The 26,603-nt window shown below is 39.8% G+C and overlaps 3 protein-coding genes across 5 annotated transcripts in view; all 3 read right to left on the bottom strand.

Annotated features, from left to right (window-relative positions):
- Positions 1-1,274: 1,274 nt before the first annotated feature.
- Positions 1,275-4,489, bottom strand: LOC115815381 (potassium voltage-gated channel subfamily C member 3-like). The gene is made up of 2 exons (XM_030778336.1): positions 3,956-4,489; positions 1,275-2,093 (listed from the first exon to the last, which is right to left on the bottom strand). The coding sequence occupies exons 1-2, from the start codon at positions 4,487-4,489 to the stop codon at positions 1,275-1,277; spliced, it is 1,353 nt and encodes a 450-aa protein (XP_030634196.1).
- An 8,039-nt stretch (positions 4,490-12,528) lies between these two features.
- Positions 12,529-20,989, bottom strand: strip1 (striatin interacting protein 1). 3 transcript variants are annotated; one of them, XM_030777345.1, is made up of 21 exons: positions 20,879-20,989; positions 18,867-18,936; positions 18,548-18,622; positions 18,252-18,386; positions 17,789-17,909; positions 17,564-17,632; positions 17,158-17,264; positions 16,940-17,067; positions 16,481-16,663; positions 16,028-16,248; positions 15,843-15,908; positions 15,585-15,648; positions 15,415-15,486; positions 15,240-15,314; positions 14,704-14,801; positions 14,489-14,615; positions 14,293-14,393; positions 14,009-14,075; positions 13,679-13,783; positions 13,371-13,575; positions 12,529-13,192 (listed from the first exon to the last, which is right to left on the bottom strand). In XM_030777345.1, exons 1-21 carry the CDS (start codon positions 20,987-20,989, stop codon positions 12,942-12,944), a joined length of 2,451 nt encoding a protein of 816 aa, XP_030633205.1. In that variant the 3' UTR covers positions 12,529-12,941. The 3 variants fall into 3 exon arrangements, with proteins under 3 accessions (XP_030633205.1, XP_030633206.1, XP_030633207.1); XM_030777346.1 differs by having other exon boundaries at positions 12,529-13,189; XM_030777347.1 differs by having other exon boundaries at positions 12,529-13,189; positions 16,028-16,256; positions 16,459-16,663; positions 20,879-20,945.
- A 517-nt stretch (positions 20,990-21,506) lies between these two features.
- LOC115814485 (S-adenosylhomocysteine hydrolase-like protein 1) overlaps positions 21,507-26,603 on the bottom strand; it is a 19,977-nt gene continuing 14,880 nt past the window's right edge. The window contains exons 12-17 of the mRNA XM_030777344.1: positions 26,358-26,452; positions 25,955-26,053; positions 25,545-25,613; positions 25,159-25,237; positions 24,569-24,689; positions 21,507-24,315 (exon numbers count right to left, since the gene is read on the bottom strand). Coding sequence (XP_030633204.1) covers positions 24,309-24,315; positions 24,569-24,689; positions 25,159-25,237; positions 25,545-25,613; positions 25,955-26,053; positions 26,358-26,452 — 470 coding nt within the window. The 3' untranslated portion in view covers positions 21,507-24,308. The remainder of the gene's footprint in view (positions 24,316-24,568; positions 24,690-25,158; positions 25,238-25,544; positions 25,614-25,954; positions 26,054-26,357; positions 26,453-26,603) is intronic.

Genomic DNA, 26,603 nt, shown 5'->3' with positions numbered 1-26,603 from the left:
TCTCATATATCTTATTAAAATATAAAACAAAACTCATCATTAATAGGTTATGAAATGTAATGCCTTATTTAAGTCTTTTAATCTCGTAACGATTGAAGTTACCTCTAGTTAAAACAAATTATGGGATGGGAGGGCCCGGAAGGAATCTGTTTTGGCAGCGGGAAAGAATTCCTCAGCTGTGTCCTCAACATGACCTACTGCTTACTTCTTTTGACAGAAACCATACCGTGTAATGACCCTTTAGGAAAATCCTTTCTACATGTTCCTGAAGGTAAAAACAACCACAGAAGCTCAGCTGAAGGAAAACTTGTTGCAAGACCTTGTATGTGTATTTTAACCAAAACAACAGTGGAGTTGTGTAACTGGAACTGCAGTTACGCCCACAGAGAACAAATGTTTTCTGGTCTGCACAAGGTATTGTGCCATTAATATGTGATTACATCTGTAGTCTGCACATTGAATGGAAACCCCTAGTTTTCTATGTGTCATATTCACACAGCTGAGTACGATCAGGTTTTAATCATGATTTTGACTTAAAGTAATAAAAAAAAAAGCAAGAGCAGCCTAAAATAACAGTCATCTAACCTTCAAAATAAAGATGAAATATTACAAATTGTGAAAATAATGTTGGAAATGAGACAAAAAATTGTGAAAGGGAATATGGAGGCCTTCAATGGCAAAGCGTGGAATCACATTCATGTGACATCCTTACCATGTGAGATCCATTTTCTGGAGTAATATGCTGGTTATTGCCACATCACTACATGTGTCAACATTCAATACCTGTTTCATGGAATAAAATACCAGGTTTCTATATTTAACTAGTAGCTGGTGAAACACTCCTTCCTTTTATATCAACAAGACCAAAAACTCCCCCCCAAAAGCATTGTCCTCTCACACATCAGGTAAGAGGATGATAACCAAATGATATCCAGTATTTCCAGGTCCTAACGAAATCAGATCACATACATTATAATACAAAGGCTTCAGCTGCACTGATAATAATGTCCAATTTGTATACTTCATCTGCTCAGGCTCCAGGACTCCTCTAGAAACATCTCTGGGAGATGTCCTGTTTTTAAGGGTCCTGAAACAGTTTGAAGAAAATAGAAGGAGAGAAAGACATGAAAAAACATATCAATTTTGAAACTGATAATCATCATGTGATAATAAGAACAGTTTTCATTGGCATTATATGTAATTGCAACAGATGAACAAACACTTGCTGTCCTACCTCAGGTTATGATAGCTGTGTTTTTTTGTTCGCCGCATGGTCAATCAAGTGAATGCTCTCGCATTTGAGGTTTATAATTATTCTTCTTTTTCGGAAGCTTGTGCTTTGTGACGGCCAGAGAGTAGTACCTGCTGAAATTACTGACGATGACAGGCACAGGCATGGCAAAGGCAAGCACACCGGCCACAGCACAAAAGGCTGCAACCATCATACCCAGCCATGTCACAGGATACATATCTCCATAGCCTACAGTGGTCATGGTAATTACCGCCCACCAGAAACCAACGGGGATATTGCTAAAGGTGGAGTCTTCTGATGGAGTAAGGTTTTCAGCATAGTACATCATAGTGGCAAAAAATAGCATGCTGAGCGCAAAAAAGATTAAAAGGAGGCCAAGTTCCCGCACACTCGCCGCCAAGGTGTATCCCAGAACCCTGATACCTAACACATGGCGCGTCAACTTAAAGATGCGCAGGATCCGGACAAAGCGCACCACGCGAAGGTACCCCAGCAAACTTACTCCTGGTTTATGGGTCAGGCCAATCAGACCCACTTCCACGTAAAAGGGCAGGATAGCTAGAAGGTCAATGATGTTTAGGAAACTCTTCATGAAACTTAGTATGTCTGGGCAGCACCAAAAGCGCACAAAAAACTCAAAGGTGAACCACACCACACAGACGAGCTCTACTATAACCAGAGCAGGCATGACGATCACTTCATCAACCATCTCCTCTGCATTGTACTCGTCTTCTGTGACTAGCTCTGTGACGTTAGCCGACACATGGAAGCTCTGATGTGTCTCCAGACAGAAGACAGTGATGGAGAGCAAGATGAAGAAGAGCGACACAAAGGCAGTGACCTAGCAGGAGGGAAAAAAAAGACGACACTTTAAGAATGTTTGAACGAGAGGATACCCAGCGCTACTGTCCCACAACCGGCGTTTGGGAAACGCTCCCAAAACCGTTGCTGTGTTTGGGTCCAAAACAAAACGACTGTCAAAAGTAACCTGGTGTATCAAGAGTAATTAACCATTCCAAAGAAACCTCCTACTCTTTGTGTATCTTACAGACACAAGGCAGAACATCCCCCAAAGAATTCTCCCTGCATGACACACTTGTATATTTGAATAAATAGCGGTGATACACTAAGAACTTTCTGATCACCTCAGGGTTGGAGAGGACTCTTCTCAAGCTACCAACTCTTTTCATACCAAAGACTGAGTTGATTCCTCATGGTAAAAGGACCCTGTTGTCTTGTTACTCCAGGATTAATCTGGATGGCTTCCCCACACTAAACAATCATTCAGGATTCCATCTAATTTACAGCTGTGAAAAACATGCTAAGAACTACATAGCACATTCTTTCCACAGCACAAGAACGACAGTCAGTAAAGTGTAAGATTGCAGGGATGGAACTTTCCGGGTCATAAAGTAAAGACCTCACTGTCTGACTGTGGTGCTGTCATGAGCCACACACACACACAGTTCTTTGCATGTTCATTCTTAAAGATACTACAAACCAAACAGCTTGTTAACTGCACAATAAAGTGGCAGCTCAGTGGTAAAAGGTCTTTCATAATCTTGTGAAGACTAATTAAAACACGTGATCTTAACTTATTAGGCCGTAGCGAGCCATTTTTGCACATGTTTGCTCCATTTCCTACAGAGCAGGGCACCCAGAGGGAAAAAAAGAGTTTGAAATACTCTGGATATTTTACAATGCACAGAAAGCCCTCAGCAGATGCGCATCAAACAGACAGCTCCATGCTGTAGGTGTGCTGGACTGTTCTTTTGATACTGTGAGACAACTATTCAGTACACATTAGACATTACAGTTCAGGGCTTCCTGAGGGCAAAGTATAAAAACTAAACAACAGTGCTGTTTGAAAAGAGAGTTCAATAGAAAGAAAGAAAGAAAGAAAGAAAGAAAGAAAGAAGATTAGAATGTGCCTTTGACACATCCTTTTACACCATTACACAACACCTTTGAATGCAATATATGTAAAGACCTACGACGCATCCTGGACATGCTATATCCTGTGCACCTAAAAAGGTAACTTGTTTTTACAAATGCCATAAGATCTGTAAACACAGCATGATTTGCAAATATCAAAACGAGACCATCAAACAAATGCAAAGCAGTTTTTTTCTTAAACATTAACCAAATACAACGGACTCTGCAAAGGCAAAACAAAATTTAATTTTTCCCTGACATCAAAAATGTGCTGCACAACTATCCCTTCACAATAGCAGGTGGCGCTATGTGTTCACAACTACATTTCTTCCTTTAAGGAGACCAGGTACTTCCAAATGGACGCATATCGCCACTTGCTGTTGTGGAGGGGGAATTACTCTGTACGATTGTAAGGAAATCTTTTGAGGAGCGAGAGTACTTGCAGTGCATGATCGTTAGAATTTGGTAGAACTGCATTTTTACAGTTGGTTGTATTTATTTGTGAAGTGTGATGTATTTGAAACCTATGCTTTATCTTAACTATGAACATTTTTTATTTGTAAAACGTATTGTACTAGAAAACTGCACTGTTTTTGTTTAATAGCTTTGATTTATATTTGCAAAACCCACTGTTTGTTTGCGAAACGTAAGACATTTATAAAACACGTTGTCCTTTTTATGTCCTGGCATTGAATTAGCTCCGCAAACATATTAATATTCTTCATAATTCATAATATCGAGCCATTGCAAAGGAGACAACCAGCACACCTTGGCCATTACAGATGAGTGCGGATCATCGAACAGGGCCCATATCTTTTGCTTCAACGTCTGGGGCGGGTTTCGGCTTTGGTCAACATCAGAATTAATTTTTCCAAACTGAGCAAGGGTTTCCTCTGCATCCTTGTACTGCCGAAAAGATGTCCAGCAGCATGGCTCCACGTCCAATTCATCAATGCCCCAGAAATCCAACTCGTCTTCAAACAGGGGACCACATACGTTAGACGGACAGTGAAGCTTTCCTGTTCTATAGTAATTCAAGACAAACTCGAAAACACCTGGATGACGATCGAAGAAAAACTCATTCGTGGTATCACTTGACCACACGTCGACCAGGTTGGCAAGGCGCGTGCCTGGCAAAGTTTCCAAGGTACTTTTGTAAGTTAGGTATCGTATGCCACCGACATTTAAAACTATCCTCTCTGCTTCATGTCTCCCCGAGTTCATATCGTTTGAGTATGTTTTAGAGCTGAGCCCACTGGACATACACTCCTGATAAGAAGGAACGGGAACCGAGCTGGTCATGTTGCACTGTAGATTTAAAAGAGAGATCTACAGCCTCCAGGCCTTCTCGACCCGTTGTCTTATAGGTCTTCGGAGTTGGAGTATTTCCAGCTATGTAAAAATCAAATTAAGAAGTTAGTGAAGTTAAATATACTGAACGATACGAATTTATTTACGACATATTACTTGACTATGACAGCAAAGTAGCGTCTAAGGAAAATCATGACATTTCTGAGTGCATTCCAGTGAGTTTCAGAGGATTTGTAAAATGTGTTTGAAACAGATGCTTAAATCTGGGTAATATTAAATCTTTTTTTCCAATAATCAGTCAATCTAAAAAAAAGCGTTACAACACGCTTGTTATGGGGTACATGAAGTTACAATTATTCATTAATTACACAATACACCATGTTAGAGATACGCCCTCTTTGGTTCTCTGGATATTGTATTATTTTATCTATTTATTTTTAATCATTTGTAATTTAAATGAAACGTAGTTGCTGGCGACATTTCACAGTGTGAACCGACTCACCTCACTCTTTTAAAGCAAACTTGCAGACGACGAACAGCAAGAACAAATGCAGTTATTGACTTGATATACCGTTTAAAATCGATGCTTTGTGACCAAAAAAAAAACCCCACTTCGACAAAACTTCTTTTGACCGTTCTAAAATATTTTGCACAATTCTCTAAAACGTTCTCTTGGGTGACAATAACGTAGATACCAGAAGCGCTAAAACTCACTACTCTTTCAAACTAATCCAAGTGTGAGGTTTTTATGTGGCTGAAACTCCACCTCTTTCCCAGCCCAGGATTCTCTTGAGAAAGCAGACACAGGACGGTGGCAATACTCCTTGGACTGGTCGTTGTTGTTGACCACACTTTATAGCGTATCACAGCTTCAATCCGTATTTTATTACAAGGCGATTCGGCATGGTACGTTAAAGTTGTTAATAGACACCAAGTAAGTTACAATCTAAAGGATGAAGCAAAACCAAAGCCACTGAAAATAAAGAAAGTGTCAAATGGAAATGCATTTTGTTTTGAACATTAACAGAAGATGAATGTAAAAGTTCTCGATTACACACCAGATGAACTTTATAAAATAGCCGATCGAACAAATTCATTAAACGCTGAAGCAGTGAGCAAAACTGTATGAAGAACAGGTCTTAAGGGGGTTGCAGGTAGAGCACTTTAAAAACTGCTGGGACCATTTTAAGATTGCAGCCAAATTTCAGCAAGTCACATGTACACCCTTAAAAAGGACGCACTGGAAATATATTTTAACTAATAATAGAATCGTTTTCAGCACCAGGCTTCCCGTGCAAACAACAATATTTACAGTCATGGAGTTTACATGGATAAAAAAAGAGAAAAATAACTGTCTAAAGATGAAGATCACATTTCACTGAAGTCTCATTAAGCCACTGAGAGGAGAAGTAGCAGTATTTTAGGGGTGTGATACAACAACATAGGCTTTGTTCTCGCCTAGAAGAGCATGTTACAAATACAATGAAACGTGAGTTTTAAAAATACATCGAAATTACCCTTTGAAAAAGCAATATCTGCATGTCAACAGTCTGTGATTGTCTACGTGGACACCTCACACTGTTTTTGTGAGACATTTATGTCCTTTATGCCGAACCTGTGATGGGTTTTTGTTTCTGTTGCTGCAGGAAGTAATTGACAAGTTATAGTAAATTATCCATTGCCATTGCAGCTGATTTCAGATATATGTATTCGGGCAGTGTTTTGCCTTTACTGTCTCCAGTTCATTCATTCCTTTTCTCTTTTGTCCCCTTTAGACGGTCAAAACATCCAGAGGACAAAGTTTGATTGTGCACTGCTCCCCGAGCCAAAAGCCGGGGTAAAGGGGTTCAGTGAACTCGGGATAGAATCTGTAAAGAGGGGTCATTTTGTCCGAGACACCATAAAATGTAAGAATGCCTTTCTGGTATTCTAAGAACACCCCGATTGTTTTGAAGATGTCAGTGACTGGAAGCTCAATGCCCTCATTGTCATGGCATACAGAGTACTTTCCTTTTATGCAATCCAGGCTCCAGGACATTTTGTTGCCCCCAAACGATGCGTTTCGGTCATAACCTCCACGTCTTATACCTCTGTAAGTGAGCCCTATTTCCACCTTTTCCCCTTCAAACTCCACTTCCCAGTAGCAGCATTTATTCTCAAGCCCCTCTCTGCACAGCACTTGCTTCTTGTGGGTGAAACGTTCTTGGTGGTTTGGGTAATTGTGAGACTTTGATGTACATGTTGCACTTTTATGATCATCTGAGAGGAGCAGGTCCTTGTGAACTGTTTTTGGGTCCAGTGTTAAGGTACAGGCATCTGATAGGGAAAAGGAGAGAGAGAGAGAGAGAGAGTGAGTATAAGTGTCACGACAGGAAAAGATGGATCTAAAATGTTAAGAAAGAGGATCTTAATCATTAATCATAATGTTGAAGTGGAGACATCAGTATGTCCGGTGTCAGTCTTCATATGCTGTGAGATATGTGATTTGTCCTGCTGACTGAAGAGAGAACATATTTACACTGAAAGAACTGTTGCCTGGTCCAGCAGTCTGGAGTCTGAGGAATATCTTTCTTTGGCATATGCAATTTCGAGGCATTTATGATAGTTGTGTGTATTGCTGTAAAGACAACAGAGAAAATACGGATATTACTTGAAGTTCTAGAAGACATATTTTAAATATTGAGCTTGTTCCTTGAAGTTAAGATGGTGCTTAATCAAAATTGAGTAGATGTAATATGTAATATGTAGATGTAATAAGTATTGACCACTAACGTGGCCATGTTAGTATACTAATGGAGAAAACCCCTACAAACCATTTTCAGAGATCTTGCTTCTGCCTTCACCAAAGACAGCCATTAGTTGTTGATTAAAGAGGGACACAGAACTTCTCACTTTCTCAAAAGCTTTGTAAGGATCCTCAAAGGTCCTGGGTTGGTCATCTAACAGGGGAAGAGAGACAACAGAGGGCCATTTCTGCGTAAAAAGAAAAGTCACACAGAAAAGTGAATTTTGACATGCATAATCTCAGATACTTCACAAATCACTTGTGTAGCTAGAAATATATAGGATAAGCTTTCCTATAAAACTGTTTTATAAAATATCATTTCATTTGTGAAAAATGAAACCATCTGAATCCATCCATCTGGAAATTATTGAGTACAAATATTTTCCGACATCAGGTTTCTTCCAAACTCCTCTGTGACAAGGATTAGAACATGAAGGATAACCATAAATTGTTCAGTTTCCTCTGGATCCACCGCAGCCTACCCCCAATCAATCTCAGTACATAGTGTGTTGCATCAGTTTTCTATGGTGATTGAGTAACATAAACAAGAGCTTTTTGTAGTCTCAGAGACACGGTGTTCTTGGCTTTTTGCCGAGTGAAGAGTTCTGAAAGAGTTTGTCTCATCCCACATAATTCTGTGACAATACCATTTCTGACCACTAGATGTCAGAATTCCTAAACGAGACAACATGAAAGACCAAAAAAGTGAATTAAAAAAAAAAAGCGCTTTACTTTAAGAAACACAGATTTAGACATGAAGAGTGCTGGAAGTGTCTGAAAAAGTGATTCATAAATCTGTGCAAGGAAAAATGCTATCTTGTTGTACTGAGTTATTGATCCGTTATTGAGTTAAAGATGTTTTTGACACAGAAATAGGACACTTGTGAAATTTTTTGCAACAGAAAATAAAATTGTTGGTTATCTTGGGTAAAATGAATAAAAAACACATGAGTATAAAAGACTCTTGGTTCTTCTTTAAAAAGGTCTGATTACATTTAGTGGTGGGAGTGCAGTTTCATGACCTCATGGCCTTGTTCTCCATCCAACATTCAGCAAATCATAATTTACAGAATAATTCATAACACTCTTAACTTGACTTCAAGTAGTTTGATGAGATTTGTGATCGTCCCGACACTAAACCGACACGATGACATAAATTCTGACAGGTCTAAAGACAGGACAAGGTCACCGTATTAAACATATTACCACAAGAAAGTGAGTCGGGTCCTTCTCTTGTGTCAGTGACCTGAGCTGGTGATCAGCATCTCTGAGTCTTGTCAAATCCTCTGACAGTTCACTCAAGTAGTCCTGAACCTGGCTCACTGCTTTCCTCTCCTGCATAACGATCTGCTGTTTGACGGAAGTACGCCACTTGTCTATGGAACGCAGATGCTCTCTGACGTTTCGCTCACTCTCATCCATCAGTGCCCTTGCATTACTCTAGAAAAGAAATGAAGACGTATTCGAAGAGACACCGTAAAGGAAGTATCTGCTCTTGTATGAGGTTACAGTTTAATTATAAATAAAATAAATAATTATAATATTACAGTACCAACCTTGATAGATTCTATTTCCTTCTGGGCGGCATTAACCGTGCGTTCTTTCTTCTGGATTTCCTGCTGCATTCTTGATTGCATTTCTTCAAGCTGATTCTAATGGAATGAAGCAAAAATCAGATGAGGTTGTTAAAAAAAACAAAACAAAGCTATGATGGCAGATTGGAGTGGCGCAGGGGGCATTGTAGGGGCGGGGGGGGGGGGGGGGGGGGGATAAAGAGGCCCTGTGCACAGGTTTGAATATGTACCTGTCTCTTTTTGTGTTCCTCCTCCACTAACACAACGTCATGGCTCCTGTGCCCTGTCAGCATACACTCAGTACAAATGCAGCGGTCTTCTGTTCAGCAATACATCTCTAACACCCTGCCATGCTTGGCACACTGTCTACAGGCCAAATCCTCCACAGTGTTGTTAACGGCATATTTCATTCTTTTTGGAGGACTTTCACTCTCAGAAACAGATGTTTCTTCGTCTTCATCCAGTGCTACACATCCATTAATCCACTTCACCATTTCAGCGAGAGTTACATTCAAGCTTAGACGAGGCTTTGGACTGAAAACCCTTCTACACTGGGGGCAGAGATATTCAGACTGGTTTTCTTTTCCCCAGTGGCCCAGAATGCAGCTCCTGCAAAAACTGTGGCCACAGGGAATAGTGACAGGCGACCTGAAAACTTCCAGGCAGATGGAACAGCAGAGAGTATCCTTAGTGTCTGGAGGTGTCCCAGCTAGGTTTGGAGCAATAAGGAAACCAGCTGGTGAAGTCTGTTCGGAAGTCATTTCAGGGCTGCAATGATCAGGTTGGTACATGTTTGATATCCTGTGAATCAAAAGCGAAAGTATGTTTATACTGTTATGAAACTCTTCCGCGGATTCTTCAAAACAACTCTGAACTTTGATAACATGAAAGACATAGTAATACACTGAATGTACAATTGTCTGATCTTAAAGTCAGCTATAAAAATAAAAAAATGATACCAAACAACTTATGCACATTTAAAAATGAAAACATTTAAACTTGTACGCAAGTTAATTGATGGACATTTTTTTTCTTACGCGTCCCATACGATGACTGTGTCTGTCAAGAAATAGCACTTACCATTGATATGTCAAGTATCAAAGGCACAGAGATCAGTGTCTTAACAGTATTGTGACATGAGATTTAATTGTTCTCTGAAAGAGACGGGGTGGTACCTTAGTGAATGCACATTTGATTTCATTGGTCCGTTCATCGGTTGCTGCTGTCTTAGTGGTTATTTCACCAATCTTTCATTTTTCAATTTGAAAAACAAATTCGCGGTTGACGACCATCGCAACAGCTGTAGTGATGACAAACATCATTACGCGTACTGTCGAAACGCCCTCTTGTTATGGAACGTTACATAAAAATATAAGGAAAACATGAAGGTTGCCAACTTCAGCGAAAGCAAATAAGAGACACCTATGTTGTAGAAGGGTCGAGGGATTTTCTTGAAGTGGCAAGAAAACCATATTTGTAAAAAGCATAGTCCATTTGACTCTGTGGTGGCTAGTATTTATCAACTAAATGAAACCACCACTCCGAGGGCTTGGTGAGTTTTCCTAACGAAAAAGAGTGTATCCATGTTCTTTCTTTGTTTTGTTTTCTTCCTCTTCCAGCACAATGTACACTATGCCTGGGGGAATGTGTGGTTTTAACTATTAGATAACTATTGAGCGTCATGTGGCAAACTAGTTCCCCAAATTAAATACTTCACATTAAAAAGTAAACAGAAACTCAAAGATAAGTGTGGCCTGGTACCATACTGTCATAAAAGCACGGATAGCTATAATGAACAAAAATATAACTGATACTTAATCACAAATTGCTCCAACATGGTTTTTCGCTATTATTCTGTAATCGAAGGCTTTTTTTACATATCACGGTTATCTATGAAGGCGGTTTGTATAACTTGAGTAAATATCAAAATATCAAAACACTTTAGAAAGCTTCATGATTCTAGTTTATTTTTTCTGTTTCATATCATCATTGTAACCAAATCAGAGACAAATATAGTCTGCACAGATTTGGAATTTAAACGGTTTTGATGTCTAACGTGAATATTAAGTTCGGACTCGTTTTGGCCCCAAAGAATTCTGATGTCAGATACTGCAGTGGCGTGGTATGAATTGCATGAAACAGCCCCGACATCCTAAAAGTGAAGTAACCAAATCTGAATAGGGATTTCCCACATTTAAGTGTAATGCCGCTAGACCTCGGACACTCGACTATGGATGGTTTCCTTTCAATCATTCTTTTCAAAAGTTTGACGGGGTATCAAAGAAAGACATGTTTAGAACTCATCACAACAAAGAATGAAACATTTCGAACTGAATCAGCATCTGTGTGGTAAAATAGAGTCATGTTGCCCATTAATCGCTGGCTCCACCATAGGTGACTGGGAAAAAAACCCTCTTTTGCAAAGTATGGGCCACAGTTTTCCTTTTAATCGTTGTCATTAAGTTTTTAAACCCATGAGACTCTGATATCCAGTCTGGACTGTATTGTGTAACCTTTTTCGTTTGGTAGGCAGAGGACTTTACGAGGAAGTTGCCACGCTGAAATCCCGAATTGCCCACCGCCCAGCGACAGCACATGCGATGCGAGGGCCCTACTCACACAAACCACAAACGGACTTCTTGCCCAGAATTCGGAAGAGAGTTGTACGCATTTTTGTCTGTGTTATGCACCCCTCTTTCTAGATTCCCCACCATCGTATTCTGTAGTTTTAATGTTTAGACTTGTGCACAAAACTGAGTCACTATATTCTTTTAAAAACCAAATGCAAAAGACGGAATAAACTGCATCCTGTTCAGATTTAACAGAGCTCGCAATTGTCCGGCAGGGTTTTCAATGCAAATGAGGATTACGCAAGGAATCAACGAAACAGTTAAAGAGGAACATCGAAAGGAATGGCATTTATTTAATACAGTGTTTAAATATAAAATAACACAATGTCCAAAAAAAAAACCTTGCCAAGACACGATAAATAAGGATGTTTACTTAATGTCCTGATTTTTGAACTTCTAATTATCTGCGTTAAGAGTGAACGAAAGAAAACAAAAATAAAATAAAAAAATACACTTAGCCCTGTAAAATGAACTCTCTCTTTAGGATGCGTGAGTGTTCCATTAACTTTCATAAAATCACTTGCCTCGTTGAATTAGTTATTTTGACATAATACAAATAAATCCTTAAGTTTTCCTTTCATTTCCAACACACATACACACCCACACACACGAAACGAATGCACAACAGTACAATGAACTTGAAGCAATGGTTCCCCATGGTTAAACTTTTAACCTTAACCTTTCTTCTTATCAAGATATTTTTTATAAGGACCTTCTGGTCTTATCGCAGAAACAGCATAGTGTCATGTCACTTGACTCGTTATTTTGTTGGGTCCACACCAACCGGTACAGGCAGAGGAGTGCAATGTAACACTACAAACATCTCAATAAGAACACAATGAGAAGCACAGAGCTGGTCATGACAACAGAAAAGCAATGCACACATACATATTCAAGCACACCATAGCAAATACCTGCAAACAAACCTTTTTTTCTTTTTTTTTTTTTGCACTTGATCCAAATCAGTCTCTTGAAGGGGTGGGGAGAAGGGGATTGTAGTGTCTTAAGAGAAAAAGCACTGCTCCAGTAATGGGTCTGGGCTAACAAATGGTCCACACTATAGCACCGTAGCACCTGGGGAAAAGCACTGGTCCACAGAAGCTGGATCACACAGATTTTTGGGGAGGAATTTAGTCACACTCCACAGTCCACAGGGGAGGCTTTACAAGATTTGTGCTCTGGTGAGGAACTTTGGAAGGACAGCATTTTAAGGCCAATAGCTAAAACAGGGCTCTCGATGAACAGAATCAAACAGATCTGGCATACGTTTTGGAGACATGGATTCTAGCTCACACACCTTTGATGGTGAAATCATGAATCATGATTTATCATGCCATCCTGTGCATGTTGGTCCACAACTGCTTGGTAACATATTAAAAAAAAGGATAATGAGAATTTAGGCACCTCCCTTGATACTTCTGCCCTGACATAAAGCGTATCTGCAAACATACACATTACTGAAGCAACTCTTCCCATGAGATAGGCTTAGAGAAGACCTCACGCTCTAGCCAGAGGTCATAGTTCATCTGGAAATCCTCGGGAAGATCTACTCGCTGGCCCAAAACGCTCTGGAGACAGTTGTCCACAGGCAGGAAGTCAGGGTTGCTCTGGTTCTTGTCGTAGCGCCGGCTGTTGAAGCGTTCGATGTTGGCGCGCAGGGCGCATTCCTCGGCCTGAAAGTCCCATGGTCGCGCGTCCAGGTCTGCTACCAGACACACAGGACAGGTTCAGAACCGAGCACCTCGGCACAACTACCAGTGCGTTTTAATACTAGAAACGTTTTTTTTTTTGTTTTCGTTTTTTTTTAAATTGAGGGTGCAAGTTTCATTTTGTAGTTAGTTGTATTCTTACTAAAAACAAGTCCAATACTGCTGATAGCTCACCGTTTCCATAGGCCCAGTCATCGTTCAGGCGATGTCGCACCTTCTGGTAGATGGCTGACATAGTCTTCATGTTACTCTTCCTCCACTGACGACCAAGGTACTTCGTTTGTACTTTGAGGAGCTTCAGAACGTACAGTTGCATCATGGCCTGCTTGACTTTCAACGCTCTCTTCAGGATGGGTGCTGACTTAAACACCACCAACATCTGGTAGAATAAATAAAACACATCTTTGTCATCTGATTCAGATTTAGAGAAAAAGACAGGGCTTGTTTTTAATTTGTCTGAAGTTGGAGTGTTTGGCTCCTACCATTGTCCTGGAGTGTTTCCATTTGGTAAGCTTGTTGAGGATCCTCAATAGATTGATGCAAGAGAACAAGTTTCTCCAACAGAACTGGTTATTATCTCCCGCTTCCTGTGGGTCAAAAATGTATTTTTTTCCTCTTTCTCATTACACGACTAAACTAAACTTGATTAAAAAAATGTATCTGCTCCACAAGTATCACACTGCACTTCTCTTCTGTGTGTCCTTCTTTCAAGGCTGACACTGTCCTGTACTTGTGCTTGTATTTCCTTTAGATTACCAACACCAATGACAACAAATATTAAACATTTACGTGTCTGTGTTTGTTTTACTCACCAGGCTCTCAGCTGTCAGCTCTGGGAGTTCGTGGACCACACAGTAAGGGAAGTCGAGCACAGAGATACTGTCAAAGAGAGGACAGCGAACAGGTTCAGTGTTTCGTGATCAAATGCATCGAAGTATCCTGCTGACAAAACCTATGCGCTTCTTCTCTTGTAGAAATCAGCAACTATGCATTGGACATATATATATATATATACACATATACATACATATATATATATATATATATATAAAATTATATCGGATACAAGTGTTTTAACGTATCTCAAATTACATACCTGTTCTTGGCTGTGATGTATGCCATAATGTTTTGGTTGAAGAATTTGAGGATCAGCGGTATGCAGTTGGCAAAGACCAGATGCTGGGCCATGTATTCAAACTGAGGGAAAGAGGTCACGGACAACTCAGACACATGCAATTTAAGCGTGAAGCGGTTGGCTGCGAGTGAGACTGCATTGGATAGGCTGTCAGTACCTGGTAGATGTGGTTGAGTTTGAAGTGTTTGAGAAGCAGTAGCAGAATGGCGGAGATGGCTTTTACAATGATCTCTTTGTGACGGTTCACATCCACACCCAGCTTCATACTCTGCAGTACGGTTGTTCTGTGGAAACAGGGGTCACTGGGTCAACGAGGTTCACATCACAGATCCTGTCTAAACTTTCCTCACTGTATCACTTAAAGACACTAACGGCATCTCCTCAGGCAGCACATCAGCCAGGATGTTGATTGAGTCGGTCTTGGCCTTGGAGGTGGGAGCAGCAGCCAGCAGGATTTTCAACAAGGCAATCTGTGTAAAGTCATAAGGAGAACACAGCACAAATAAATGGATATTTGGTTCATCAGTGTATGACAATGTTTAAAAACAACAACGCAACCTGTTCTCTCCAGCATACACACCTACATAAATAAAACAGAGTTTATTGTGACAGCCACAACATTTGAACAAAACAGGGCATCTGACTCACAAGTCACGGAAAATAATCGAGTTAAACTAATTTCACTATAGCGTACTCTTCGATCAAACAGTCAGTGTCCTCTCTATATTTTCTAAATTAATCAGTTAGGATTAAGAAAAATAAAACAGAAACTGCTTGTCACTTTGCAGTACAGAGCTTTGCAGACGCTATTATGAGTCTGCACTTGAGAGAAATGAGATGCACTGTCCATGGATGCTTAAATCTTATTTTATTATGACTGAACAATGTGTGAGGTGAAGTGCACTCACCATATACTGAGGCAGACTAGGTAGGATGCCCTGGTATAGGATCTCAGTGGCACACATCTCAACCTCTTCTTCACCCTGTTCACACACACACACACACACACACACACACACACAGCCTTGAAAAAAAGGCCTAACAGTTGAAACAGTGTGAGCCTTTGAGATTAATTCCACTCACCCCTGACAAAGGAGTCTTCTGATATTCCTCCTCTTTAGCAATCTGAATTTCAGCAATGGAAACATACTTGTGCTGCAGCAAACCAAAAACATTTTCCATTACAACACACTGCAACCACACCTCTTTTCAAGCGAGATACATATTAGCGTGTTAATGATCAATATACCTACCTGCTTCAAAGTTTTAATACTTTCATGGATGGGTCTAGGCAAACCAACGACAGTATCTGTATCACTGTAACACATACAAATAGAAATTATGTTCAAGGCCTTCACACGATGATACCTGGTACAAAGCAGAGAATGGCAGAGAATAGCTTCTCCAGACTTCTGAGATGCTTATGTTATTGCTGAACTGCTTTTTCACAGTTGGCTAAAGATCAGTCAACTTCGGATGCTTCAGAGAGAATTACGCAAAGAGGCACTTACTTCCCTAGAGTGTACCCAATAAATTTACTCCTGCTGGACTCCAGGAAATTTTCTATGTCTTTTTCTCTGTTCAGAAAACATAACAGGGAAAAAAAAAAAAAAACCCACAGTCAGTCATGGGGCTCACTGGTTGTGAGTATAGAGAAAAAAAAATAGCAAATGGGGACAGGTGCCCAGTGTTGTACCTGACTTTAGGGGCCCAGGGTAAGCCTTTGGGGAAGGACACCCTTTCTGAAGGAGGGTGAGGAATGGGTGGTGGCATGACTTCATCCCGTTCCAAAGGGAAAGTTTCGGTCTCCAGAGAATTATCGTTGTCATCGTTGTCTTCCTCATCCTCACGAGGATCATCCGTCTTGTAAGGGTCTTTCTCATTGAAGGCATCCAAGTTGTCCTGTTTTATTAAAGCCTGTTTTCAAATAGTGAGTGGGTTGCATAATCAGTCACCCATTACTCATCATCCAGGAAATCACAATCATTAGCAGCAAGCAGTTTCACTTAACAAAAATGATATACTGTATTCCCACTACACGGCCATCTGTGATAATAACTGTCTCCTCGTTGAAAGCTAATCAGAACTGATTCTCTACATGACACTGAATTCTCTTATGCGCATCATTGGAAGCCTTTGTGTTTTTAACCTTGTGCTCCCTGCGTGCCCTTTTCTGCTGTTGCTCGATGAGGTCAGAGGCAGAGGCAGGGGGTGAGGCCGCCCTCATGCTCCTGATGACACGGATGCTGTCCTCCGGCAACGGGGGCAGGCCAAGTTCCTCCCTCTTCCGTACCTTAATGTTCTGGAGTTGTTCAAACCCTCCAAGGGTAAACTGAAAGAACCAGCCACACTGTTAAAACAGCTCCTAAATGTTTTTCTGCATAAAGACAACACCATACCAATGCAGAATATTAAACCAATGTAGTAAACAGAATATATTATTCCTAGATAAATGTAAAACACAGAGGACAGCTTGACCTCAGACAAACACTAATACAGGTCAGGCTTTCCCAAACATTTCTCTAATGACTAATTACAGATTCGTGCTTATTACAAATTCAGCTTAATCATGGACTGTGTAGTTCCTGAGACTGAAGTTTCTTCTCACCAATATACTCTTCCAGAGGAGGAGCAGCACCTTCTTCATGGGGAAGTGTGGAGCATGGCCACTGCAGAACTTGGTCACCATGCCGAAGAGCATGACAGAGATGGGCTCATTGTTGAAGAGGGGAGAGCCTGTCCATGCAAAACAATCCAATACTTACAATGCAAATCTGAGCTCAACCAAACTCACAAACACACAAACAAACAAACATACATACTTACCCAGCTCGGCTTTAAAGGTCTCTCTAGTGGCCCTCCACTCTGGAGTGTCTGCTGGATCTTCCTGGTGAATGGTCTCTACCATTAGGTACATGATGTTAAGCAGCACCCTGAACCACAAAATAAGGTAAAGGAAACATTACATATTTTGACATGGGTTTGGTACAGATAGATAGATAGATAAACAGACAGATAAACAGATAGATAGATAGACAGATAGATAGACAGATAGATAGACAGATAGATAGACAGACAGATGCTTTCTAACAATTACACAGAGACACTGTCATATTTAGTGACTTGTCAAATTTGTTAAACTGTATATTTAGCACATTTAAGAAGAAGAAAACAGTTATGACAGAGGTGCTGCTGAGTTATGATAAGTGGAGGTAAGAGTGTAAACATATACCTGAGGTCTGTGCTGTCAGCCAGAGAGATAGCAGGCTTCCTTACCGCACTACTGCAGGCAGCACTGTTACTGTAACAATGACAACAACAAATCCTCACACACTCTGCTCTTCCAGCAAACCCTCACAATAACACATTACAGTACCAAATACTTCATACTCCATCAGCCCTAGCATTTTCAAAGCTGCCTGTCTACCCTCTGGCTCCATTCCCAAACCTCTCTTACTCAATCTCCATGTTGAGGAGCTCCACCAGGGCAGAGAAGGTGCCAACCTCCAGCAGCAGAAACACATTGTACCTCATCCAGTGCTGCACCTCTGCCTCTGAGCTGCACTCTGCAAATGTACCTGTATGGAAACAGACCTGCTGTATCAGCCTCTTACACATTACAAAAGTGACAGCTACCCCTACACACCATAGGAAGTCAAAAGCCACACTAAGTTTTTGTGACAAGGCGCCCTAAACAACAGGCACTAAAGGACACAGGGATTTGGTCAGTAGTGATGAATCATAAAGTAAAAATGGCTTATATTTCATCAAGATGTTCATTCATTACCATCTGTTATCTCAGTCAAAAGATCCTGACTGTAGCATGTACACTCACAAATGAAAATTTAAGGTTCCGCTAGCGAAATGTGTGTGGTTTATGCAATTCTTGTAATGAAACATGTGAAGTGAAGTGAACTGACCTTGAGCCATGTAAAGAATGGCCCTGGCCACTTTTAACCTCCTCTCTCTGGCGGTCACCTCCAGACCATCCAACAGACGCATGGCATGCGCCCGGTGCTGTGTGGCATCCAACTCTGTCCACTTCTTATCAGACACTAGGGCCACATTCAAAGAGCATGTGTTCAGACACTCACACATCATATGATTTTGTCACAATTGTGCACTAACAATAACCTAAGAATGTAAGCCCCTGTCAGTATGTGAGCGTGGACTTTGTGATCAGAGTTCGTACTACCAGTGAATTACGAGTACTTACCATGAGTACGGAAATCTTCCTCAAAGCATTTTCTATTTAGTAGAAACTCTGGGCCCTCAGTGTAGCTGTACAGCTCTAAAGATGAGTAGAGGGTAATGTGTGACCATTTTAAGTGTAATCAGATTAAACAAACAAAGTTAATATCAATATCAGTCATCTTCTGAAACAGTAAACAAAAATTTCATCAGGTGAAAATTTATGAGTGTGTGAAAACGCCATGTTGTCAAATGCTCAATGCAACAATGCAGGAGAGACATTTTCCAATTTTGACATTTTCCGCAATGACATCAACAGAAGGCAGAGTGACAATTCACCTCACCTGAAAGTTCAGCGGCCCACTTATCTGTGTCTGCATATTCAAATTCAAGATCTGGAGATTCAGAGAACCCCTGTGGCATTGTCAAACAGATCAGAGTAAACATACAAAGAAAAAAAAAAAATCACACTCTGTACATGTCACTATGGTCAGGGAGATAAAGTAAGGATTCTTCAGGCACAAATTAACCTACAAAGAAAACGCCATTAGTTTTGTGGAATTCATCTAGCTATGCCAAAATATAAAGGCAACTGTCCCTTTGCAAAGTAGTGACCAGATAAATCATCTGTTCCAATCACCTAGCTCGCTATTAAGAGACAAGCTGCTTGATAATACTCATTTGTTAAGACATATTATCTTTCAGGGTGAAAAGAAACTAAACACAATTGGTTGTTCATGAGGAATTTTCCTTTCATTCAGTTAGATAAAAATGACAAATGCATAATGATCCACAAATATTAAACCTACAAAAACCTCAGCAGCTTTTTGTGAAGAATTTACATATCTGAGAGAACAATGGTGCTCTGATATTGCAGAATCACAAAAATGTACAGATCATGAAAGGTAAGGTAAATCTAAGGTAAAAGTCCTAACTACAGGTACTGTTTTCAGTCCCCTTCAATCAACTCCAGAAATCTGAGTAGGGATGGGCTTGGTTTTCCCTGTCATATTTCCAAAGGAAATCAGACGGCTGTTAAAGCTGGGGTCCACTCTGCTTCTCACTGATATACAAACATTCATATTTTATGCTTGATTATCCTGGAGAGAGTAACTCTTACTGACCAAAGGCTCATTTTCAGCCTCTCAATTCTGGCCTGACAATGGTCAGTTCACCTCATAACTTGCCTTCTAATCACTGAATGTGGACAGCATGCCAACTGCTGCTGCATCTTACAAGTGGGTCTACCGTGTGGGGGTGGTTAAAATGAGCCAACCTCCTAAAAGCCGTAGCTATAAAAAGAAGTCCTGCTTTATTCGTTGAGGGTTGCAGCTAAAAGCTGAATAAAAAAAGATTGGAATTACACCACAACTGAGTCATCCCTGTGTATTTGTAATAATCGACTGCTGACAATATTGAGAGCTTTGACACTATTCAATGTCACCAACAGTTCATACACACTAATGAGGTCACACTGGGCTTCCTCCATTGAAACATTCAGATCACACTCCTAATAAAGAAAAGGAAACCATATGACAAATTCTGATGAAATAACAGCAATATGTAACATGGGTTGAGGGAGGCCAACGCGAAATTCCATTCGGAATCCCTCATACATTATAAATATCTCTTGTAAAGGTAGATTCATATTCACGTCAAAAGTCCTCTCTTTGAAGGAGGTTTCTCAATAATGCATTTCAGAATCAAACTAGGAATGTACTTCTTGATATACTCCACCGATAAGACCATTTACCAAACGAAAAAGTGCAATTTTGAAGAAGTCATGGATATCACCGGTATCCTGTCAAACAATTTTATAGCATGTAACACCACATTTAAGGTGTTTTCTAATATGTACTGCTATGCAAAGGGTATTCAAAACATGGGGTATGTTTTCAGGACACGCATGCCAATTCAACACTACAGTAATGTAATTTTGACAGGAAAGTATTAGTGGGAACTCCTTGCTAAGTGAAGGGATACATTATGAACTAGCTACTCGCTAGCGTTGGCATACTCTTGGCTAGCTAGCTACGCTATATAGCAACAAGCAGCTACAAAAAGATAAATTCCTGCTAAAATAAGTTAATCGGTAGCTGGCTCTTCAACACTTGGCTTACAAAAAATAATATGAAAGTGACATACGATAAGGTAACATAGCAAGTGCTATTAATTTAGTGCCTTCCTGCTGGCTAGCTCATTAGCGTTTCAGCCTAGTTTATCAATTCGGCTAAATTATCTAGCCAGGAAGCTAAAGCTAACGCAACTTGCTAACCCAAACAAACTTGCAGCTTGAACAACCCTTAGACCGACAAATATGTAGTGGTCTATACAAAAGGTTATACTTGGCTCTCACCTCTGAGTCTTTCCTTTGGTTACGGACAAATTCACCTCTACCTTTGTTAGGTAACATAGCCCTCTGTTTATTATTCACAATAAGTCCTCCTCCGTTATTACCAACGTCCATCTTTGCTTTACTTTTGGCAATCTGACGAGTGCATACTTTCAAATATCGCGAGATCCATCCCACTCCGATGATCGAACTCCAGAACGGACAGATTCTTGAAAACGCAAGAGAACCGAATTTTAGAGCCTGGGCGGTTTCAAAAAAGCAGACATTGACAAGTTAGCAAGTGGCTCCGGGTTCTACGCTTATGTACTGTACTGTATACTATTGTGTGTAGCATTCCCAGACATACTTCTTCACGGCTCTGATATAATAGTATCCAATGTATTTTCTCATATATGACTTTTACTCATGTATTGACTTTTCTCATAGTTATTCGACTTTTAATTACATGTTTATATGTTTTACAGCTAATTATCCTAGAGCAAAGTAATCTTGCAATCACAATCGTGCAACTGTGACATGGGTTTATTTTAATAAAACGACAAGAACTCTTTATGATTTCCAGCAGAAATATTTATTAAAGGGATCAGCAGGTGGCAGTAAATCAACAATGAAAGCAGACAAAGGAACAGAAATATATTGCATGTTTGTGCATGTCTTTCAATTAATCAGGCTTCTTATAATTGATGCTATCATATAATAATTGTACACAGGAGCTATAACTTCACTAGCAAGGCTAAACTGAGACACATGAAAATTCCCAGATGAAACGTAGATTTTGTAAAAGGAAGACGTGGGCTCATCGACACGTCGGGTGCATCACAGTGATAGTTGTTTTGAGTGGTACAACAGTAATATTTTTAGGTCCTTCTCACAATTAGTGTACATGCTAGAATAAACGGTGCAGTTCTAGATACAGTGTCGCTGACAAAAATAGCTGTTACGTACAAGCATTATATCAGTGTTAAAAACCTAAATTTTGTTACAATTAACAATGTGCTGAGAAATCTAAAGGTAGATAATATCAAACCTAGGAATCATATATTTGTCTTCCAGAAAGTGCACTTCAAGGCATGCAGGAAGGATTAATAATATTATTGTATTTTATTGGCAGTTTTGTGTACCTTGTTGGGGGGGAAAATCAAATCAAGGGAATAACAGCTCTTTGTATAGGATTACAATGCCAATGTGGTCATTATAACCATAAAATGACTTTCTGTTAACTATTATGGTATGCAATGATGCTAAATCTACTGTCATTTATATCAGTATATTCTCATTATATTATATAACTTCAGTGTTTTAATATTAATATCATCCAATCAATAACATATAGACACAGGGTACAAGATTGCTAACATTCTCTGTTAACAGGTCAAATGCCAATGAACCCAAACCATACATTTATAGTGGTGTCAACAGTTTCAGATAAAAACAAAACAAACCACAACAGGTACACCTGAAAACATGAGAGGGTAGTGGAAAGGAGGGCTACAGGATGAAAATACTGTAATTTTGCCCTCTTGTTGAGAACCAGCACATAGCGAAGAAAACATGAGGAATTTACAGCAGAATGCTAAGAAGGCACTGAGCCTTTCACTGCTTCATTCACCTTGACACAAAGAAAGCCTTCCTTCAAAACCGACCGGTAAACTGAGCTCCCACTGAAATTCTGTGCAACATGAAACTTCTAGCAGTAGACTACAGAGACACGACAGCCAAGCATACAGTGCTGACAAAGGCTCAAACCAAATCCTTGCTCATGCTTGAATATAAGTCAGCTTGCACTGTAGGCAAGATGGATACAAGTCATCTTGCACCACAGGCAAAGACAGCATAACATGCCTTCAACACGAAACAAAACCAAAGCGTTGTTCCATTATTCAAGAAATATTATCCATCCATTACAATATGTTCCAGCCGTTACACGTTAAATATGTTTTGACGAGTATGCTGCTGATAAAATACAGGACTATAATGACAGAACATTCATTCAGTGTGAGTCAGTCACACATCAGCTGCATAATATCCTATGGCTGTATCCATCACACCCAGGGGGGTTTGGCTTTAGTCCTTTCAGCAGGCATAGAGCACGACAACCGTCAACAGAAATAAATCAATACTGTCTGTTTGGAGCAAAATAAAACACCAGCCATTTAGGATCTACTGCATTAACAGTAGGTCAAGCCCTAAGTACAACTGCTTTAAGGTTATGGAACTGTTATGTCAGTGGCCAGCTTAGCAAAGCAAAATGATTTCCCTCCTTCAAATCCATTACAGCTTCCAAATAAATTCATTAGCTGAATCAAGGCGTCATCTTTCAATCATGTGGTGGTATATAAAATGATACATCCACGAAGAAAGAGAGAAACAATCACAGAAGGATCTTGTGGTGATCACAAACAAAAAAAAAGGAAATATTTTAAGAGCATTAAAACAGTTATATAAAAATCTACGAACATTCAAAGTGATTAATCTTGACATGTTTCATTGTACAATCACATTTTTTTTTGTTTGATTCTGAAGCACACATTACACAGAGTAATACACAACCAGAGGGCTGGAACTGTTCTAACAGTCAGAGAACTCTTCAATATTCTAAGACTGAGGCAGCAATTGTAGTTAAGTGCCTGATACAAATTATAATTATTACATTTATTTTAAGATCCAACATTACGAAAAAAAGAAATGTCTTCAAAATGAACTAAAATAAGAACAGCATGTTTTCGAAACACGAGGTACTTGCAGTCTCACAGAGGTGTCTATTTTGGGCCATTCCAAAAACAACACAGAGCCCTCATATGCAAATGAAGGTCCAACTGAGTTTAACATTTCTGGATGTATGTTTCTTTTGGCTGACCGCTCAACAGTGAGACTGGATTAGAACAAATACATTAAAAAAAAAACAATTTTAAGTCAAAAACAGAACTGATTGAATTGGAAAACTGATTTACACATGAGAGTTGAATTGATTCCAATCCGTGTAAATGGAATGTGTAGTTTAGAAAGAAAAACAGAGAGTAACAGAAAGAAAATAAATCTCAATCATTCCCTTCCTCCTCGCCTAAACATTTGGCACCGTATTCTACTATTTCATTTTATTATTGTAATTAAGCATTATCTACAGGGAGGAACTATGAAAACCAAACAAAATCAACAGCAACATTTAAGTGGTGTTTTGCCAACTCTACAGCAATGGTCTAAGGATACTGATTGCTTAGAAGGAGTGTGTGTACAAGTGTAGTACTTGGTGAAAAAAAGAGTGAAATTTGCTTACTGTACAAAATGGCTTGTTAACTAGAACAATATCTTGCTCAAGATTATTAGCTTGGTGTTCAGTAAAAAGTACTACACGAATAGTTTAAAAAGCATGTTTTTCATTGGTCAAACAAGGTCCTGCCCACAATGTAAAGATGTGCTGGTCCATTCTTTGAAATCAATACCTGTGAACAGAGAAGAATGTTTTCAAGAACGCTGAACTATTGTGAACTTTACAATATTGATGCAATTTTACATTAACAGCTTATATCACTTTCAGAATAACACGATTTGCCCACATTTTTATGACACAGAAACAAGTGCAAAATACTCTTTAAAATTAGAAAGTGTAAATAGATAAGCTCCTCATCATTTAATGTATTAAAAATCTTGCATACTCTTTGTGATGGTGGGAAAAGTGTGACTGTGTGGGTGTACCTGTAGTAGTTTGGTTTAAAAGGACCATTCTTGTTCAGCCCCAGATACTTAGCCTGTTCATCTGTCAGTTCTGTCAGATGGGCATCAAACGTGGGCAGGTGCAAGCTGGCCACATATTCATCTGTAATGCACACAACCAGATCAGAAACACACAGGTATAAATGATTGATTACTATCCTGAACACATGGACTGCATTGTTTCACACATGACTATGAACGTGTAATCAAGTTATGGTTCCACCATCCTCCTTTCATGCTATATATTTCCATTATGTAATACAGCATTTGTGGCGCGTGTAGGATTTGTCTTAAACAGAACAGTTACAATCTGAACTTCATAACCAAGATGGGCTATTAAGAGTTCCTTTATGATGGAAAGACAAAAGTATTTATTAAGTAATGACATGGAGTGACACTGACATTATATCAAGAACTCCCAGAACTCAAAGCCCTTTGTCTCTGAAGTGCTACAATAACCACAACATTCATCCTACATTATCTGTCTTTTCAACTTTATCTGACAAATTTTAATTAACTAGCGTTATCTAGGAATACATGATACTATATTACAATACATATCACATGCTCACCCATCTTCTTGGGAAGCAAGTAGACATCCTGCTTATAGCGACCCTCTGGGGCATTATACAGTTCAATTAGAGCAAGGGCCTAGAGACAGACAGAGAGAACGATTCAGTTTATCTCTAAGCCAAGGTCAGTACAGAGTCTCCGGAAAGTATGTGCAAAGCATGCATCACCAACAGATTTGAAACATGCACTTCTAAATAAGATGACATCCCTCCTCTCCACTGGAGTTCTTATTTTTAGAACCTCTTTTTTTCAGGTCAAGGACAGCTTATGATCTGGGTAGGACAACCTTACTCTCAATGTGCTGGAAAAGACCCTCTTATCTATGGCTCTCCTGATAAGTCCCTCAAGATATCCACATTCAGTAACCACTGTCTGATTTGCTCACCTGAGTTGTGGCTGTGATTGACAAGACAAAGGTAGGAACGGTTGAACAGCTGAGGTTTAACAGGCGACCCTGAGGAACCAGGAGACAGAAGTTTGTAGTGGCTACTAGTTTCAAACAACAAGCATTTACAAATGAAAGCCTTTGAAATTAGTCATGTACATCTGCATACACTGGGGTGGGAAAATGTAAGGACATAAAGCATATACAGGGTATATGTAACAGTATTTGTATATGTGCACATGTGTGTGTGTGTGTGTGTGTGTGTGTGTGCGTCTGTGTGTGTTTGTGCGCACACACATGTGCCTTTGTGCCAAAGCACAGAATATATCACATATCATATGCATATGATAAATAACCATATGACACATAACAGGAGTGCTGGCTGTGTGAGTGTATAATTTGTCCATTACCTCTGCCAGTAAAATGACCCTCTTGCCATCAGGCCAGATGACATGGTCTACCTGAGAGCGAACTCTCTCCCATGTAAGCTCTGGGGTCCTCAGACTGGCCTGTGAGGACAAAGCCACCGGCAAAAGTCAGTCTCCTTAGATATCAGATTATCACACTGAATCTGATATTATATGATCGGCCACAGACACATAAAATGCCTTTTACTGGTGTGGAAAGCCGAATGTTTACACACCATAATGTTCATTGCATGGGAGTGAACCCTCATTTGATCCTTATTGAAGGGTTGTAAAGATAGCAGCCTAAGCCTGTGTGCCACTGAATATCATCATGAGAACTGCTACATGGCTTCTCAGAAACCACTCAGCTGTGTTGTGGTGCTTTGAGTGAGAAAAGCTTTCTTACCACATCAATCTCGGTGTTGGAGTGCCCCATGTTACACACAATGGAGCCATTCTTCATACGATCCAGTTGGTCTCTGGTTACCACATTCTTATTGCCTGAGGAAACACAAGAACAGGTCTGGTCTAATCCTGTTTCCCAGCCAAAACATTTTAACATAGAAAATACTTCAAACTCAGACAAACATGTGGAGTTAACAACAAATGCTACAAATGCAACAAATACACGTGAATGCACAATCATACAAGA

Source organism: Chanos chanos, chromosome 6 (assembly GCF_902362185.1).
Source record: "Chanos chanos chromosome 6, fChaCha1.1, whole genome shotgun sequence".
In the NCBI taxonomy this organism is placed as follows: domain Eukaryota; kingdom Metazoa; phylum Chordata; class Actinopteri; order Gonorynchiformes; family Chanidae; genus Chanos; species Chanos chanos.
This window is presented reverse-complemented; position numbering and strand designations above follow the sequence as displayed.